The sequence below is a fragment of the Nicotiana attenuata genome, chromosome 10 (assembly GCF_001879085.1).
Source record: "Nicotiana attenuata strain UT chromosome 10, NIATTr2, whole genome shotgun sequence".
NCBI classification, from domain to species: domain Eukaryota; kingdom Viridiplantae; phylum Streptophyta; class Magnoliopsida; order Solanales; family Solanaceae; genus Nicotiana; species Nicotiana attenuata.
The window spans coordinates 6,235,741-6,251,477 of record NC_031998.1 but is presented as its reverse complement, the minus strand read 5'-3'; the positions used below and the strand labels follow the sequence as shown (position 1 = coordinate 6,251,477).

The following is a 15,737-nucleotide window of genomic DNA, read 5'->3' as shown; positions in this document are numbered from 1 at the left end:
AAACACGAAAAGATCCTTCAACACACCCATAACTCGGGGCTACATATCAAACCAAGATGAAAATCAAGCACCAAATCGTTCTTCCTACCCTCAAGTAGACTCTTCTTATCACATCTAAATCGTATGAACACATCATACAGTCACATCATGCTCATCAGATAGACATCCAGCCATCACTTCCACTAATAGGGACACTATCAGATATATAAGTCCAAAAGCACGTGCTCACACAATCAGCACCTCAGTGCTCAAGCTACAAGCAAAGCCCGGCCTCAAGTCCTCTAGAGTGGCCAAACATCAACACACAAAAATCACATCTCGCCCCTCAATTCAAGAAATCACAAGTTGTCGATGCACTCCTTATACCGAGCGCTCATGTTCACATACGAACGCGTGGAAGGAGTTCAAAGAGTTACATTACAAGCTGAATCAATGTCGCACGATAAGAATTCAAGAATGTGGGATTTCCTGAAGGTTCTGCAGCCTCCCGAGGAGACGTACAGACGTCTCCGTACTGATCCGCGAGACTCTACTAAACCTGCTCATGACTCCTGAGACCTATGTAACCTATGCTCTGATACCAACTTGTCACGACCCTAAAACGGACCAGTCATGATGGCGCCTATCATGAAACTAGGCCTGCTGACACAAACCCCGAGCCATCAAAATATTTCATATTAGGACAATTAGAGTCAATAATTAACTAACAAATCCATAATATAAGTCAAAGTAGACAATGGGGAACCAAAACACAGCCCGACATCGGGGTGTCACTAGTCATGAGCAACTACAACTCGTCTAGGAATAAGATAAAGACAACATAGTTTGATAGAAATGCTAATTCAAGACTAAGTGGGATAGGAAGGAGAAGCACTGGACTGCGAATGCCAAGCAGCTACCTAATCAACTCTGAGGATCAGCTGGTAAGCAATCAACACTCGCTATCGCGACCCAAAGCTCCTGGATCTGCATACGAGGTGCAAGGAGTAATATGAGTACGCCAACTAAATAAGTAATAAAAGTAAAGGTAGCTGAGCAGTAAGAAAACACGCAAACCACGACATAATGCTACAGCAAAATAGTATAAGTCTAGAACAATTAGTAAAGCAGCAAAACTTGTAAAACACCTCAGTTAGGGAAAACCTTATAAAACACCTTTCAAAAGTTTCAAACGAGTGATGAAAGCAGTGAGTAAAAGTATAGAAACATAAAAACAGCCCCTCGGGCAAAACATGTACCATAACCACCCCTCGGGCAAAATATCAATAGAACCAGCCCATCGGGCTATCTCACAATCACTCGTATCAGCCCCTCGGGCAATAACATGAAACAACAACAGCTCCTCGGGCAATATCACATCTCACACTAGGTATCCACGGTCACTAGGGGTGTACAGACTCCGGGAGGGGCTCCTTACAGCCCAAGCGCTATAACAAGCTATCTCGTGGCATAATCAAACAGTCCCTCGATCTCATAACAATCACGAGCCACCTCGTGGCATAATGAATCAGGCCCTCGGCCTCTCATATATCACAAATTAGTGTAACACGCTGCGGCGCACAGCTCGATCCCATAACATCCTCACAACACAAGCCCTCGCCCGTCACCTAGCGTGTGTGTCACCTCAAAATAGCATAACGATGTTAAATCCGGGGTTTCATACCCTCAAGACAACATTTACAATCATTGCTTACCTCAATTCAGTCCAAATTCTAGCCTGCGATGCCCTTGCCTCTCGATTCGGCCTCCGAATGCTCCAAATCTAACCAAAATAGATTCATACCATCAAAAATTTGCTAAGGGAACAAAGCCCACTCGAAAATAACCAATTTACACCAAAAATCCCGAAATTGGCCAAACCCGACCCCGGGCCCACGTCTCGGAATCCGATAAAAATCACAAAATTGGAAAACTTATACGCTCATGAGTCTACCCATATAAAATTCACCAAAATCGGACATCAAATGGCCATCCAAATCCCCAAAATCAACTCTCCGAACCTTCCTCCATTTTCCCATTTTTCACCCCAAATTCCCGAATTAAACGATAAGAATCAAGACATAATTATGAGATTTAACCAAATTTGAGTGAAGAATACTTACCCCAGTCAATCCTCTGAAAATTCCTTCAAAAATCGCCTCAATCCGAGCTCCGTAGCTCCAAAATTAAAAAATGGCCGAAATCCTCGAAATAGAGTACTTTATAATATGCCCAGGCATTTACCCTATGTTATCTAGGACAAACTAAGGCGATAGCGAAGCACAAAAGTTTCCAGCCCTTCTCTTAACCTATCCGATCGTGTAGAACAAATTTTTCCAACAGCCTTCTCCAACTCTTCCGGACAGCCTTTAGTATAATGGTCATAACTTTTTGTACAAAACTCCAAATTACAACTGGTTTAACTTTTTGAAAACTAGACATCAATGGCTACAACTTTTATTTTTGGGTCATCTTCAAATTCCTTATTGATTGTGACATATAAGCTTCCAAAGTCGGGTCAGTGCAGCAGAGATTTTACTCTATGCGATCGGTGGAAGACTTACGCGATTGCATAGTACAAATACATTTTTCCAAATTTTCTCTATGCTAAGGTGGTCAGATCTATGCTAACGCACTGTACACCCCTGAAGCCAAAAACCAGCAACTAGAGATGGCCTAGAAATGGTCTGAAACCACCCAGAAACTCACCCGAGGCCCTTAGGACCTCAACCAAACATGCCAACACATCCCATAACATCATTCAAACTTGCTCCAACCTTCGGAACGCTCAAAACAACATCAAAACATCGAATCATCCCCTGGATTAAAGCCTAAGAATTCCAAAACTTCCGAATTCTGAATTCGATCAAAAAGTCTATCAAACCTCGTCCGAATGACATGAAATTTTGCACACACGTCACAAATGACACAACGGACCTACTCTAATTTCTAAAATTCCATTCCAACCCCGATATCAAAATTTCCACTGCCGGCCGGAAAATGCGCAAAGTTCAATTTCGCCAATTCAAGCTTAAGTCTACCACGGACCTCCAAAATATATTCCGGACAGGCTCCCAAGTCCAAAATCACCTAACGGAGCTAACCAAATCATAAAAATCCAAATTTGAGATCGAATACAAAAAAGTCAAAACTTGGTCAAACATTTCAAATTTAAAGCTTCAAACTGAGAATTGTTCTTCCATATCTATTCCGATTATCCTGAAAACCAAAACCGATGATTTACATAAGTCATAATACAACACACGGGGCTAGTCATGCCCGAGAACTGGCGAGCGAAATGCAAAAGCTCAAAACGACCGGTCGGGTCATTACACATATTTTATTAACAAAGACAAAAAACAAAATCCACATAACCCTACAAAATCTCACAAAATAGAGAAGCCTATACATCATCATGCCCAACAATAAATAAACAACAAAGGCCTAAAAATGCATGAAAATACTAGAAACAGACAAGAAATAAGAATATATAACTGAAATTACAGAAACTTAAGTTGGATGTAGATGAAACCCAAGAAATCGAAACCCTAGAATAAAAATCCTAAAAAATGGAAATATACTAAAAAGATGAAATACTAAAAGAAATAATATAGTAGAGACAAATCACTTTAATGGAGGAAGGTATTACCTTTATGGCGTTTGTTGTTCAAGTCGACAGTCAACAGATAAGAGAGAGGTTAGAGAGTTCTAGAGAATGAAAGACAAAGAAGATAAAACGAATGAAAAGGGTTTATTTTGTGTAATATTTTACGGGTTATGATGTTTGGGTATGTACGGGGTATCGTGGATTCGGTCTCTCCAATATGATACTAGATGTAAAAAAGGTACAGATGAGTGCCACGTGTCCCCCCGTCCACTTAGGGATAAATGTGTTAGGATAGTAAGACGGCATGAAGTATTATGGTCCAATAGTATAACGGGGGACAACTTTAAACAATTTATCATAGTAGAGGGACAGATCAGACCCTTTTCCTTTAAATAATTTACTATGGTTAAAAGATTACTTTTTCTACAAACTTTCAGTTTGTAGCAAAAACTAATAATTAGCTACAGTATTTTGTTAAAACATTAAAACTGTGGCTATATCATTTATGTATTGCCATAATTTTTTATAACTTGAAGCAAATGTATTTCTTTAGCTACAATATTTTATTTTAAATATTTATTGTGGCTAAAAGGTTGTTGTTGCTACAATAACTTTTAATGCTTGGCTAAAATGTGTGAATTAGCTACGCAATTTTATGGTAGCAATAAATTTGTAGCTATTTAGGCAATTACTACAATTGTTAGTAATTATAGCAAAACTAATTTTTGCGGCTATTGTTAGGTATTAGCCACGTTTTTAAATTCGTATATGAGATTTTGTAGCTATAAATACCTTATGTTGTAGTGAATGCATGTGTACTTTCTCAACTATGATCCTCTCCCTATTTCACTTTAAAGCACAAAACTAAAGCTAAGAAAATCATGAGTTCTTTATTAGTATCTCAGTTCCTACTATCAAAGAGCTATTGGGTCTTCAATACGGGATATCATCATCACCATCTGAGTTTACGGCAGAATACATCAGTATCTGCTCGTCGATTCAGCAAGATATCAGGTTCACTGAGCCTTCAAACTGAAAGGCATGATGATGATGACCTCGAGCTTGATCCTGAGCTTATGCCTAAACACATTGCTTTAATAATGGATGGTAATAGGAGATGGGCTAAGGCTAAGGGCTTACCAGTGCAAGAGGGTCACAAGCTTATTACTCAAAAATTAAAGGAGTTTTGTGACGTTTCTTCTAAAATGGGAATACAAGTAATCACTGCATTTGCTTTCTCTACTGAAAATTGGAACCGTTGCAAGGTACATGTTGCTGACTGAAAGTTGGAAAATTTAATCTTCTTCTTAGTTTGTTTTTTTTTTCTTTTTCTTTTTACCATGGTATTACATAATTTTGAAAATTTCTATTTTCCTTATTCAAACGTATCTAACCATTTGATTTAGAGCAGGAGGAGGTTGATTTCTTGATGCAACTATTCGAAGAGTTCTTTGACGAATTTATGAGGTAATTTATTTCGTTTTAAAGGATAATGGTATCTCCCTTTGTGTCTGTTATTTAATTTGTGATTTGATAAATAATTACAAGATAAAAAATGTTGAAATAATAAAGAGGAGCAAAGGATGTATTGTCGCTGGGTTTTGGAGTTTTAAGAAATAAAGACTTTTGAAACTTATTTTGACTTCTGCAATGAATAGGTTTGGCATACGAATATCTATCATTGGGTGTAGATCCAACCTTCCCATCACTTTACAAAAACACATAGAATTGACAGAAGAGACAACAAAGGCCAACGAAGGACTTCACCTTGTGATTGCATTAAACTATGGAGGACATTATGACATATTACAGGCAACAAAAAGCATAGCAAGTAAAGTAATGAATGGTTCTCTACAGCTAGAAGACATTGACAAGAATTTATTTGACAAAGAACTTGAAAGCAAGTGTCTCAGTATTCCCAACCCCGATTTACTCATAAGAACTGGGGGCGAACAAAGAGTCAGTAATTTCTTGTTGTGGCAGTTAGCTTATTCTGAATTCTACTTCACCAAGACATTGTTTCCGGATTTTGGAGAAAAAGATCTTAAGGAGGCAGTACGTAATTTTCAGCGAAGACACAGACGTTTTGGTGGACACAAATATTGAAAACATTACGTAGTTTCAAGCCCTCACATGCCCTGTTTTATGTGTTATATCCATTTCTTTTCAGTTGGTTTTTTCTTAAGGAAAATAAAACCAATTTTATCTATTTGTTAAATCTATAATTAACTCAAATCAAACTAAAATTAATCTATTTTTTACTTATCTCGGTCTTTGCGACAACCCAATCGCTATTTATCATCGATCAGCCTAATTTCGACGAATTGAAGTCGGTCCGAAATTATCTGTATTTTTTGACGGTTGATACAGTTTTCTAGTAGTGAATGGTAACCTACAGTTGAGAATCCGTCCCACCTCCAATTGCAAAGTATGTGGTCATCCCATTTATAAGTTTATATAATGTCGGAGAACATACTTTTACTAATTATTTAATTATATTTTCAATACGCCCTTTTTATACATGCCTTATTTTATTATTTGCTTGATTTTCTTCAACACAACCCTCACATACATACCTCATTTTGTTATTTAATTGATTGTCTTCAATACAGCCTCACATGCAAGCCGTATTTTGTTAGACGATCCAAATATGTAAAAATTCTTTTTATAATGTCGCATGCAACTCGAACCCAATACCTTTGTTTTCTCTAATGACATGTTGAAGAGTACTGCGAGCTTCCCATTTAATTAAGCTTAATCTACTAGAGGGAATACACTTTTATTTAAATAATTTAAGTTTTCGACAGGAGCCGTAGTCAAAGTTAAATGATGTTAATTGCACGTATGGTCACTGAATTTTAGTCGACCGTCTATAAGAGCATGATGTCTTTTGCATATATATGAGACCAGCATCAAAGAATTCTGGTTCGAAGGCTACATCAATACTAATTAAGTAACCAGTGTATATGTACTGTTGTGAAAATCCTATATGGTGTTCTCGAACCACATACATTCATATTGTAGATAGATGATTAGTGTAAAAAATAATCGCCCTTTTAACTGACGTAAAATTTTCGCATAAGGGATTCATTAAATAAATAAAATAAAAAGACGCAAAGAAGCAAAGGATTTGGATGAACCCCATCCGACCCCTAGCTCTGCCCCTGCATATAATCTAGCTCTGCCTTGGTAACCAGTGAAGATCATACCTCTTGAGCTGTTGAAGTTCCTCTTGGTGTTGGGCTTGGCACAAGTGATAGAATATATGAGTCCACCAAACTATATAAAGAGACCAGGTCCTATATTAGTTTCCACAGATTATGCAACAGACTGTAAAACCAAACAGTATAGGGAATTAGGTTCTCTGTTTGTTCCAACAGTAAATCGGCAGTAAATAAAGAACACATAGGAATTTTACGTGGAAAACTCCCAGCTCAACGGGATTAAAACCACCACCTACCCTTGTAGGATTTCAACTTCACTACTGAGCAATCTTTAGATTACAACCTATTGTAACCTAGGAATTAACGTCTCTTAATCCCTCACTAACTTGTAACTATACTATTTCAAGCCACTTTGTAATAACTCTATTACAAAGACTTAATCACTCACTAACTTGTAGCAACACTATTACAAGCCATTTTGTAATAACTCTATTACAAAGACTTCACAACTCGACTAACTATAGCCAAGACACAAACACAAGGGTTTATGATTTACAAAGGGTTTCCTACACAATGCGTCTAACTAAGCTAAGTTGGTGTTACAAATGAAGAACAAATAACAAAGACTCAGCAAACCTAAGGACCTAAGATATTTTCAATCTTTGGATCGATGAATTGTGAAAGATTAGAATACCCATGTAAGTTAACTCAGAAGGGATCCACGTTTTATTGGATCGACGCTTGCGAAGGGAGTTTCCAGGCATTAAAGGACAGACAAACTTCAGCACCGGTTCTAACGCTCCCAGAAGGGACTGATGGTTACATTATCTATTGTGACGCTTCAGGCATTGGATTGGGTTGCCTGCTGTTGTAGTTTATGCTTCTAGACAACTAAGAAAGCACGAGAAGAACTACCCGACCCACTATTTAGAGTTAGCCGCATTGATTCATGCACTAAAGATTTGGAGGCACTACTTGTATGGCATTCATGTTGAACATAAGAGCCTCCAGTATATCTTCAGGCAAAAGGAATTGAATTTACGTCAAAGAATATGGTTGGAGCTACTTAAAGACTATGATGTTAATACTTTATACCATCCAAAGAAGGCGAACGTGGTAGCCGATGCCCTCAGCCGCGATCGATGGGCAGCCGATCATATTTATAGCCAGAGAAGAGGGAAATAGCTCATGAGATTCATCAGCTAGCTAGTCTTGAAGTTCGTTACTAGACTCAGGTGATATTGAAATTACTATTCAAGATACATCAACATCCTCGTTAGTAACTGAAGTGAAGGAACATCAGTACGAGGATCCTGTGTTAGTTAATTATAGTGATACCACCTCTCAAAAAGAGACAACACCGTTTGAGATTACAGAAGATGGAGTTCTCAAATATCGAGAACGACTATGTATCCATAATGTTGTAGGGCTGCGGCGGCAAGTTATGGGGGAAACTCACTATTCTCATTAATCTATCCATCCAGGGGCGACAAAGATGTATCATGATATCAGAGAAGTATATTGGTGGGACGGAATGAAAAAGAATATAGTGGAGTTTGTTGCTCAGTGTCCTAACTGTCAGCAAGTTAAGATTGAGCATCAGAAAATCGGTAGATTATTGCGGGCTATGGAGATTCCGACTTGAAAATGGGAAGTAGTCAATATGGATTTCATCGTAGGCTTACCTCGTACCCAGCGTAAGTTCGATTCGATATGGGTGATTGTTGATAGGCTTACAAAGTCAGCTCATTTTCTGCCCGTTAGGACTACAAATTCTGTAGAGGATTATGCAAGGCTTTATATTAAGGAGATAGTACGACTGCATGGTGTCCCTGTATCTATTATCTCAGATAGAGGAGCTCAATTTACCGCTAACTTCTGGAGGTCCTTCTAAAGGGGATTGAGGACTCAGGTAAGTCTTAGTATATCATTTCATCCCCATATAGACAAACAGGCTGAGCGTACTATTTAGACATTTGAGGATATGTTACGAGCTGGTGTGATAGACTTCAAAGGTAGCTGCGATGATAATCTGCCGCTTATTGAGTTCGCATATAATAATAGCTACCATTCTAGTATTCAGATGGCTCCATACGAAGCTCTTTACGGACGAAAATGCAGTTCACCTATAGGGTGGTTCGATGTTGTGGAAACTACGTTAGTAGGACCAGAATTGGTACAACAGGCAATCGAGAAAATTAAGTTTATACAGGAAAGGCTATTGGCAGCTCAAAGCTGTCAGAAGGCATATGCGGATAATCGACGACGATACAAGGTAGGCCAGGTACCATATGAGCTGGACTTGCCTTCGGACTTGTAATCTGTACATCAACTCTTTTATATGTCCATGCTCCATAAATATATCGGAGATCCTTCCAGAATCGTGTCAGTTGACGATGTTCAGGTCACAGAGCAGCTATCATATGAAGAAACTCCCATTGCTATACTAGATAGACATGTTTGGAGATTGAGAACTAAAGATGTAGCTTCGGTGAAAGTGCTTTGGAGAAACAACAATGTGGAAGAAATGACTTTGACCGAGGAAGACATGAAATCTAAATATCCCTACTTATTTCCTCCTCCAGAGAAGGGTTCGACTGAGACGTCATAACCTTAAGGTACGTGTATAGATTCTTGTGTCAGTTATTGTCTTTGGTCGTGTGAGGCCCTTGTCGTTATTGATGATTATGGTCACATGTGGCATTCAGTTATTAAGGTTCTACAGGAAGAGTTGATAGTAGTATTGATACAAAGGCGACTCTGCCAAGGTTATATAGATCCCGGAGAGTTAAACATTCAAGAACGTATGTTTCTAAGGGGGGATGGATGTTATATCTTGCGTTTTCGTACGTTAAAGTTTCATTTTTAGTTAATTGACGGAGACTCGGGGATGAGATTATCTTGAAATTAGCACATTTATGCTATTTATAACAAGCAATAAGTAAGTGCCATGGAGAATAAAGGGTACACGATTAAAGAAAATGAGTTTAGTTGAAGGTTGTCGATTTGGGGTAAGACGGTCCGAGCTATAATACCCGATATTTATGGACTAGTACCATACAAGGTACCATATGACCGTGATATTATGATGTATAAAGTATATTAAAAATGAGTATAATTTCTAAGCAATTTAAGACAATTCTTAATTATGCAGGCAATTGGTTAATTACTGGGTAACGGGACATTACCTAATTACCTAATATGTGGATAAAGATTAATAATTTCAACCCAACCCTCCAAAAACGTGGCAGACAACTACTTTCCAAACAATTACTCATGGTCACATTGGAATAGGTGGCAACAAATGGATAATACTTCATATATTGAAAACATGAGCAAGACGACTTCATATTTTCAACACTAAACTAGATAAAGCCTTTGCACATTCGTTCTTACAAAAAATTCCTACACCACTTCATTCCTTACATTTTGATATACCATCCCTACCAACAATAACACCAAATCAGAAGTTTAGTCATCTCCTACAATTAGAGCTTAGGAATGACTTGATAGTTAGGAAGTTTTATTGAAAACAGAACGTTGCCATCTTATAACACTTTCAACAAATTTCTGATTTTCAACACATCATTAACCACGAGAAGTTTTAGAAGCCTAACAACGTAAAAGTTTGCGGTTATAAAGAAGTACGGTGTAATATTTTCTAAGAATATCATAAGGATTTTCCCTACTCCAGGTATGTTAAGGCCATACTTTCTTTTTTTTTGGCATGATCTATACGCCACAAACAAAACGAGCAAATGCACAACTTCCATAAATTACTTTATTCGTAGAAATACTAGAGATGTGTATATTCTTATTCCCCCATAAGTCTTTTTATCCTATCGTCTGTTCATGGTCTCAAAAAAATGAGTATTTGATAAAGTTTATCCGAAAGGCATATTAAGTTTTATGGCATTCTGAGAAAATCTTATTAACATATTTCTTATGCATTTCAAGAATTTATACATGCACACTGACCCATGACCAGATGGAGTTATATAGGCGTATATATGTACATTATATTTATATGGGATATGGGAAAAGGGCGGCGTTATATACGCACCACCACCTGATCAGTTGGTATATGTTGATGATGTTGCCAATAGTGGCCGAGATGATATGATAGGATGCCCTCAGAGGCGTGATGACGTTATGTACACTTATACCTATGCATGACGTGACATTTATATGCACGTGCATGACACTATAAATATTTCAAAATTTACAAGGTTATTCAGACTTACATGTGGATTTCTTTATTCCATGTTTCATCTATGTCTTTTATGTACTAATTCTCATGCCTTACATACTCAGTACATTATTCGTACTGACGCCCTATTTCCCGAGGCCTGCGTTTTATGCCCGCAGGTGGAGGTAGGCAAGCCAACGGTCCCCCTTCTTAGGATCCTTGATCAACGAGTGTTGGCGTGCTCCACTTGATCCGGAGCTGCTTTTAATTTTGGTACGATATGCTTGCATGTATGTATGTATATATATATATATATATATATATATATGACATTGCTTAGTTCCGTCTTTGTACAGTTGTATTTCTATTAGAGGTCTATAGACAGTATGTCTAGTTGGATACTATGGGCCTTGCCGGCTTCTAGTTTGGAGGTATATAGCTATCCATAGCAGCCTTGTCGGCTTGCCCTACGTATGTTGCACGTATATGTACATATGCCTTTTGGGTAACGGTTCTTGAAAATTTGAGCAACGACTTCAAGAAGTGCAATGTCACTCTTACTTGTTTTGTCCTGAAACTGCCATATGTGTATACCTGTAACAGTATAGCTTTGAGTTAGATGTCGCCGAAAAACACTTTTTAGCATTGTACCTTTCCTTCTTAGCATAGCCAGTCATCGAGGGACCAGGTCCCTCTGTGCCTTTTGGAGATTATGTTGTATCATCTACATTGCTCTGCTGGACTGGAGACATCAAATTAGTCTTTCCATTTGTAATATCTATAGCTTCACCAGGAGCATTTGTGATTTCTCCATCTTCATCTTCATTGTTATGTGACCCTTTTCCACCATTGTTGAGAACAAAGCATTTTGCATCCAAAGGCTCTCGGGTAAGTCAGCTTGAGTTTTCTCCCATTGAGCAGTTTATAGAGAGGCTTCTCGAGAAGGGACCTAATCATGCACTTGTTAATCAAGTAGCAGGAAGTGTTGACTGCTTTAGCCCATGAACCAGGTCATCCATAACCAACTTGTTAAGCAAATAAAAATTCACATGAACATTCTGTTCTGCGAGATTAGAAAATCACCCCGGTCATCTACGCCATAACTCAACATCATCGTCAATGGCACTTAAGCATGTTAGATCACCACCATTAAGTGAATCAAGGTCCGCAACATAGATGTTCTTGAACCTTTTGGCTATCAACACCACTTCACGAGTTTTGTGATTGGTGACAATGCAATATTTGGACGAAGAACTTCACTTCATTTTTACTTATCATAGATTTGAGACACACTGAACAAGCTATAGTTCAAGCCATTCACATGGTACACATTTTCAGTTTGTATGGGAGAGTGTTTTACCAATTTTGCCAACACCAAGAATATAGCCCTTCTTTCCATTTCGACAAAAACATACTCCCACCTTGGAAGGCCTAGAGCGAGAGGAAATCATCCATTCTTCCAGCCATATGCTTAGAGCAACCGCAATCCATGTATCATTTTTTGACTGCTACCTCTCACTCCAGCCTGCATATGAAATCACTGATTAGACTTAGGAACCCAAGCCAGCTTGGGTCCCTTACAAAGATAGAATGGCGGATCAAACTTCTTTTTCCCCATGCAGGCAACATATATTTTCCTCTCTGAGGACTAGGTTCCTCAACAGTATGCTTCTTTTCAACAAAAACTTTATTTTTCTGTCGAGACTGAATTTTAACTTTAAAAAAATCCTTGCAATGACCAGTTTGACCACAGTGAGTGCACAACCTATTATCAGCCACTGTTACATACTTGCTATAGGGATTATAGGAGGTTTTAGCCTTTTGGAACCCGATTCCTTGCCTGTTTCCACCATTACTCCTGTAAATAGACGTTATTACATCATAGGATCGGGTCCATTTAAGTGACTTATCAAGATCATTTTATCCCTTTTTAAATCCTGCTGGAGTTGTCTATTCTTTTCAAGCTCAGCAGCAAGACTTGTTTTAACTTTCTTAAGCTCACTCTCAAGCTCAAGTTGAGCCTTACTAGCCACTTGTTTACCCTTAGTGTTGTCCATCCATATTTTTTGTTTGTTTTTTCAACAAGTTATGTTCTCTAGTTACTTCTTCCACTTGTCCTTCAAGTCTACAATAGAAACTACCATATCATCCCTCTCTTGTTCTAGGTCGCCAATTTCTTCTATTAAATCATTTTTCTCATTAATAAGGCTATGATAGGCATCAATCAACATATTTTGTAAGCACGTCAATTTTTTCTTAAGTAAGTTTTTATATTTCTTTGAACATTAAGAAAACTTACCTCATCTTCCTCCTTATCCTCGTCATCATCAGATTTAGCCATGAGTGCAAAGATTGACTCATATTCATTGTCAACAACCATCATAGATGCATCTCCTTAGTCATCTTCACCTTCAGATTCACTAGAGGAATCTCCCCAGTCAGGCAAAGCTTGCTTTACCATGTTGTCAGCAGCATCTCTTCTTTTGAATGTCCTGCTAGGGACCGGGTTCCTCTTAGCTGCCTTATTAGTGTTGGTTTGTAATGATCCTGCTTATGAAGAGGCAGTCTTTGATAAAGTGTCCAGGTTTTCCACACTTATGACAGCAATCATTTCCTTTGAAATTCCTGCTGGAACTTCCTTTCTTTGGGATCACACAATTTTTACGAACCATCTTTTGAAATCTTCATTTCAGATTCATCACTACTTGAGTCAGTGAGGGCAGCTTTGAGAACTAGGTTCCTCTCCTCTTTGGGCTCTCTTCTTTCAAGATCCTTCTTTCTCTTCATCTTATATATTTTGAGATTTCCAATAAGCTCGTCAATGGTCAGCTTCTGCAGGTGTCGACACCCCCTTTTTCTTGGGAAATCGAGTTTACGACATTTGGGAGGACAACTCTATTCCCGTTTGGGAATTGGGTTTTTGGATTTGAAGAGTCGCCACCTAATGATTAAGTGCATTAGGACACTAAGGGTTTTTGAGTTGGAAAACCAGAGTTCGGGTAAGGGCTAGAAATTATCCCGAGGGGAAGGTGTTAGGCACCCCTCAAGATCCACTAGTGTGGTTCCCGGCCATGTTATATTGTGACTTCTCATAATCAAGTAGGCAATTAAGGGCTCAAATAGAAAGGGACTTGCACACAAGTTTAAACTCATTTGAGAAAAAGATAATGCAGGATTTCGTGAGAAAAAAAAGGATTTAAATAACTTATAGAGAAAACAAGTAAGAAAACACATATAGGGAGGGGAGTCCTAGGTTTATACATAATATGGATCACTCCACACAACACTCGGTAACCGTTTATACACGTGGTGTTATCGCGTGGTCATCATATCCATATTCTACCCTCTCACACCGTAAAGGTTAGTTTGAAAACGCGTGAGTTGGTCACGAGGCTTATTACGTGCTATTACACGTCCCGTCCTATAAGTCCCGGAGGGTGTTTAGGACTACTAATCCTATGAGGTGAGTACTAGGCTGAACCCCAAGGTTTTAAAGGATAAAATCCTAAACGTCAAGCAGAGAAACAGTTAGGACTTGCACAGATGGGGTACACATAAATAGTTATATGGGTCAAATATCCCTCCACAAGTAAATCATGTAAGTAGCACGTTTCAAACAGCAATAAAGGTCTTAGATTCAGAACCTCAACATGAATTCTAGATGTGAAAACCAGTGGCAAACAACAAGTCTAGTGAATTCCAGAAATATGACTGATTAGTTTGAAAATCCATTTTTTTGGTTTTGAACGGGCGGTGCGTAACTAATCGTGTTATGTTTTTGATTTATTTTAGCAAACGTTAGGCCTAAGGTTTGCCTAGGCATTTTATTGAGTACTTAGCCCAGATTAAAAAGGGTAGACATGCTGAAAATAGATCCGACAGTACACCCAAGAACAGGATATCTACATGTGAGTTATGCATGCGGAGACAGTATTGTTTCAAAAGAAGAAGTTATTTAGTGCTATTTCTGATGAAGCATGTAGTTAACATCATTAATATCTAACGTGGATCCTTAAATGAACACGGATTTGATGATATGCATACATGAATAGACCCAAGAAGACATCATATCTAATGCAAACATGTCCTATGCACGATCTCTATTGTGCACAGAGGTGTAGTAAATCCTAAAGCATGTTTTCTACCCAAAATTATGCTAAACATGCATCATCCCCACCCTTTTCACTATCCAGCCCTGAACTGTTTTACAAATAATTATTACAGACCAAAATTGCTGAATTATACAACTAAATAAAAGGAAATCAAGAAGCTATACTATAGAAAGCCCAACAGTAGGCTCAAAGTACCAGATCCACTTGCCATATGCCATGGCCTTACAACCCAAGTGTATCATAGTCTCTAAGGATCTCAGAAGATCCTGGACAGTGCTCACACCCAAGCACCATAACCAAGAATGAGTAAGTGCAGTGTAGAAGGCCAGCCTTGAGTGTCAGAGTTCAGTGGGTACTCAGAGGTCCCCAAGGCAGTGCTCACTCGAAAGGGGTAGAGCCTAGAGTCTAAGAATAGTGTGAAGTGCGGGAAGAAGAGTTTTAAAGACAATTTCAAGTTTGAAAAGAGTAATTGAGACAACAGCCTTGAAAAGATGATTTCAGAAAATGATGAAAGATTTTGGTAAAATATTTTTTATCACAAAGAGATGCAATACAACGACAGCCAGCAGGTAAAGAACTCATGAAAGAGGAAACACAAACAGGGGTAAGGGATTGGGGACAGATAACTTTGATATTAGCACTTAAATCGAGCTATAGTTATCACATAATTACCACATAGTTGTCAC

The 15,737-nt window shown here is 38.4% G+C and overlaps 1 protein-coding gene across 1 annotated transcript; it reads left to right on the top strand.

The window, feature by feature from the left end:
* LOC109233823 (dimethylallylcistransferase, chloroplastic-like) lies at window positions 4,420-5,851 on the top strand. The gene is made up of 3 exons (XM_019399683.1): window positions 4,420-4,851; window positions 4,998-5,053; window positions 5,245-5,851. The coding sequence occupies exons 1-3, from the start codon at window positions 4,468-4,470 to the stop codon at window positions 5,690-5,692; spliced, it is 888 nt and encodes a 295-aa protein (XP_019255228.1). The 5' UTR covers window positions 4,420-4,467; the 3' UTR covers window positions 5,693-5,851.

Excerpts from the sequence above, each read along its gene's own strand:
- LOC109233823 (XM_019399683.1), top strand. The coding sequence starts at position 4,468 with ATGAGTTCTTTATTAGTATCTCAGTTCCTACTATCAAAGAGCTATTGG. Across the intron at positions 4,852-4,997 it reads AAAATTGGAACCGTTGCAAG|GAGGAGGTTGATTTCTTGAT; the intron begins GTACATGTTGCT and ends GATTTAGAGCAG. Across the intron at positions 5,054-5,244 it reads TTCTTTGACGAATTTATGAG|GTTTGGCATACGAATATCTA; the intron begins GTAATTTATTTC and ends TGCAATGAATAG.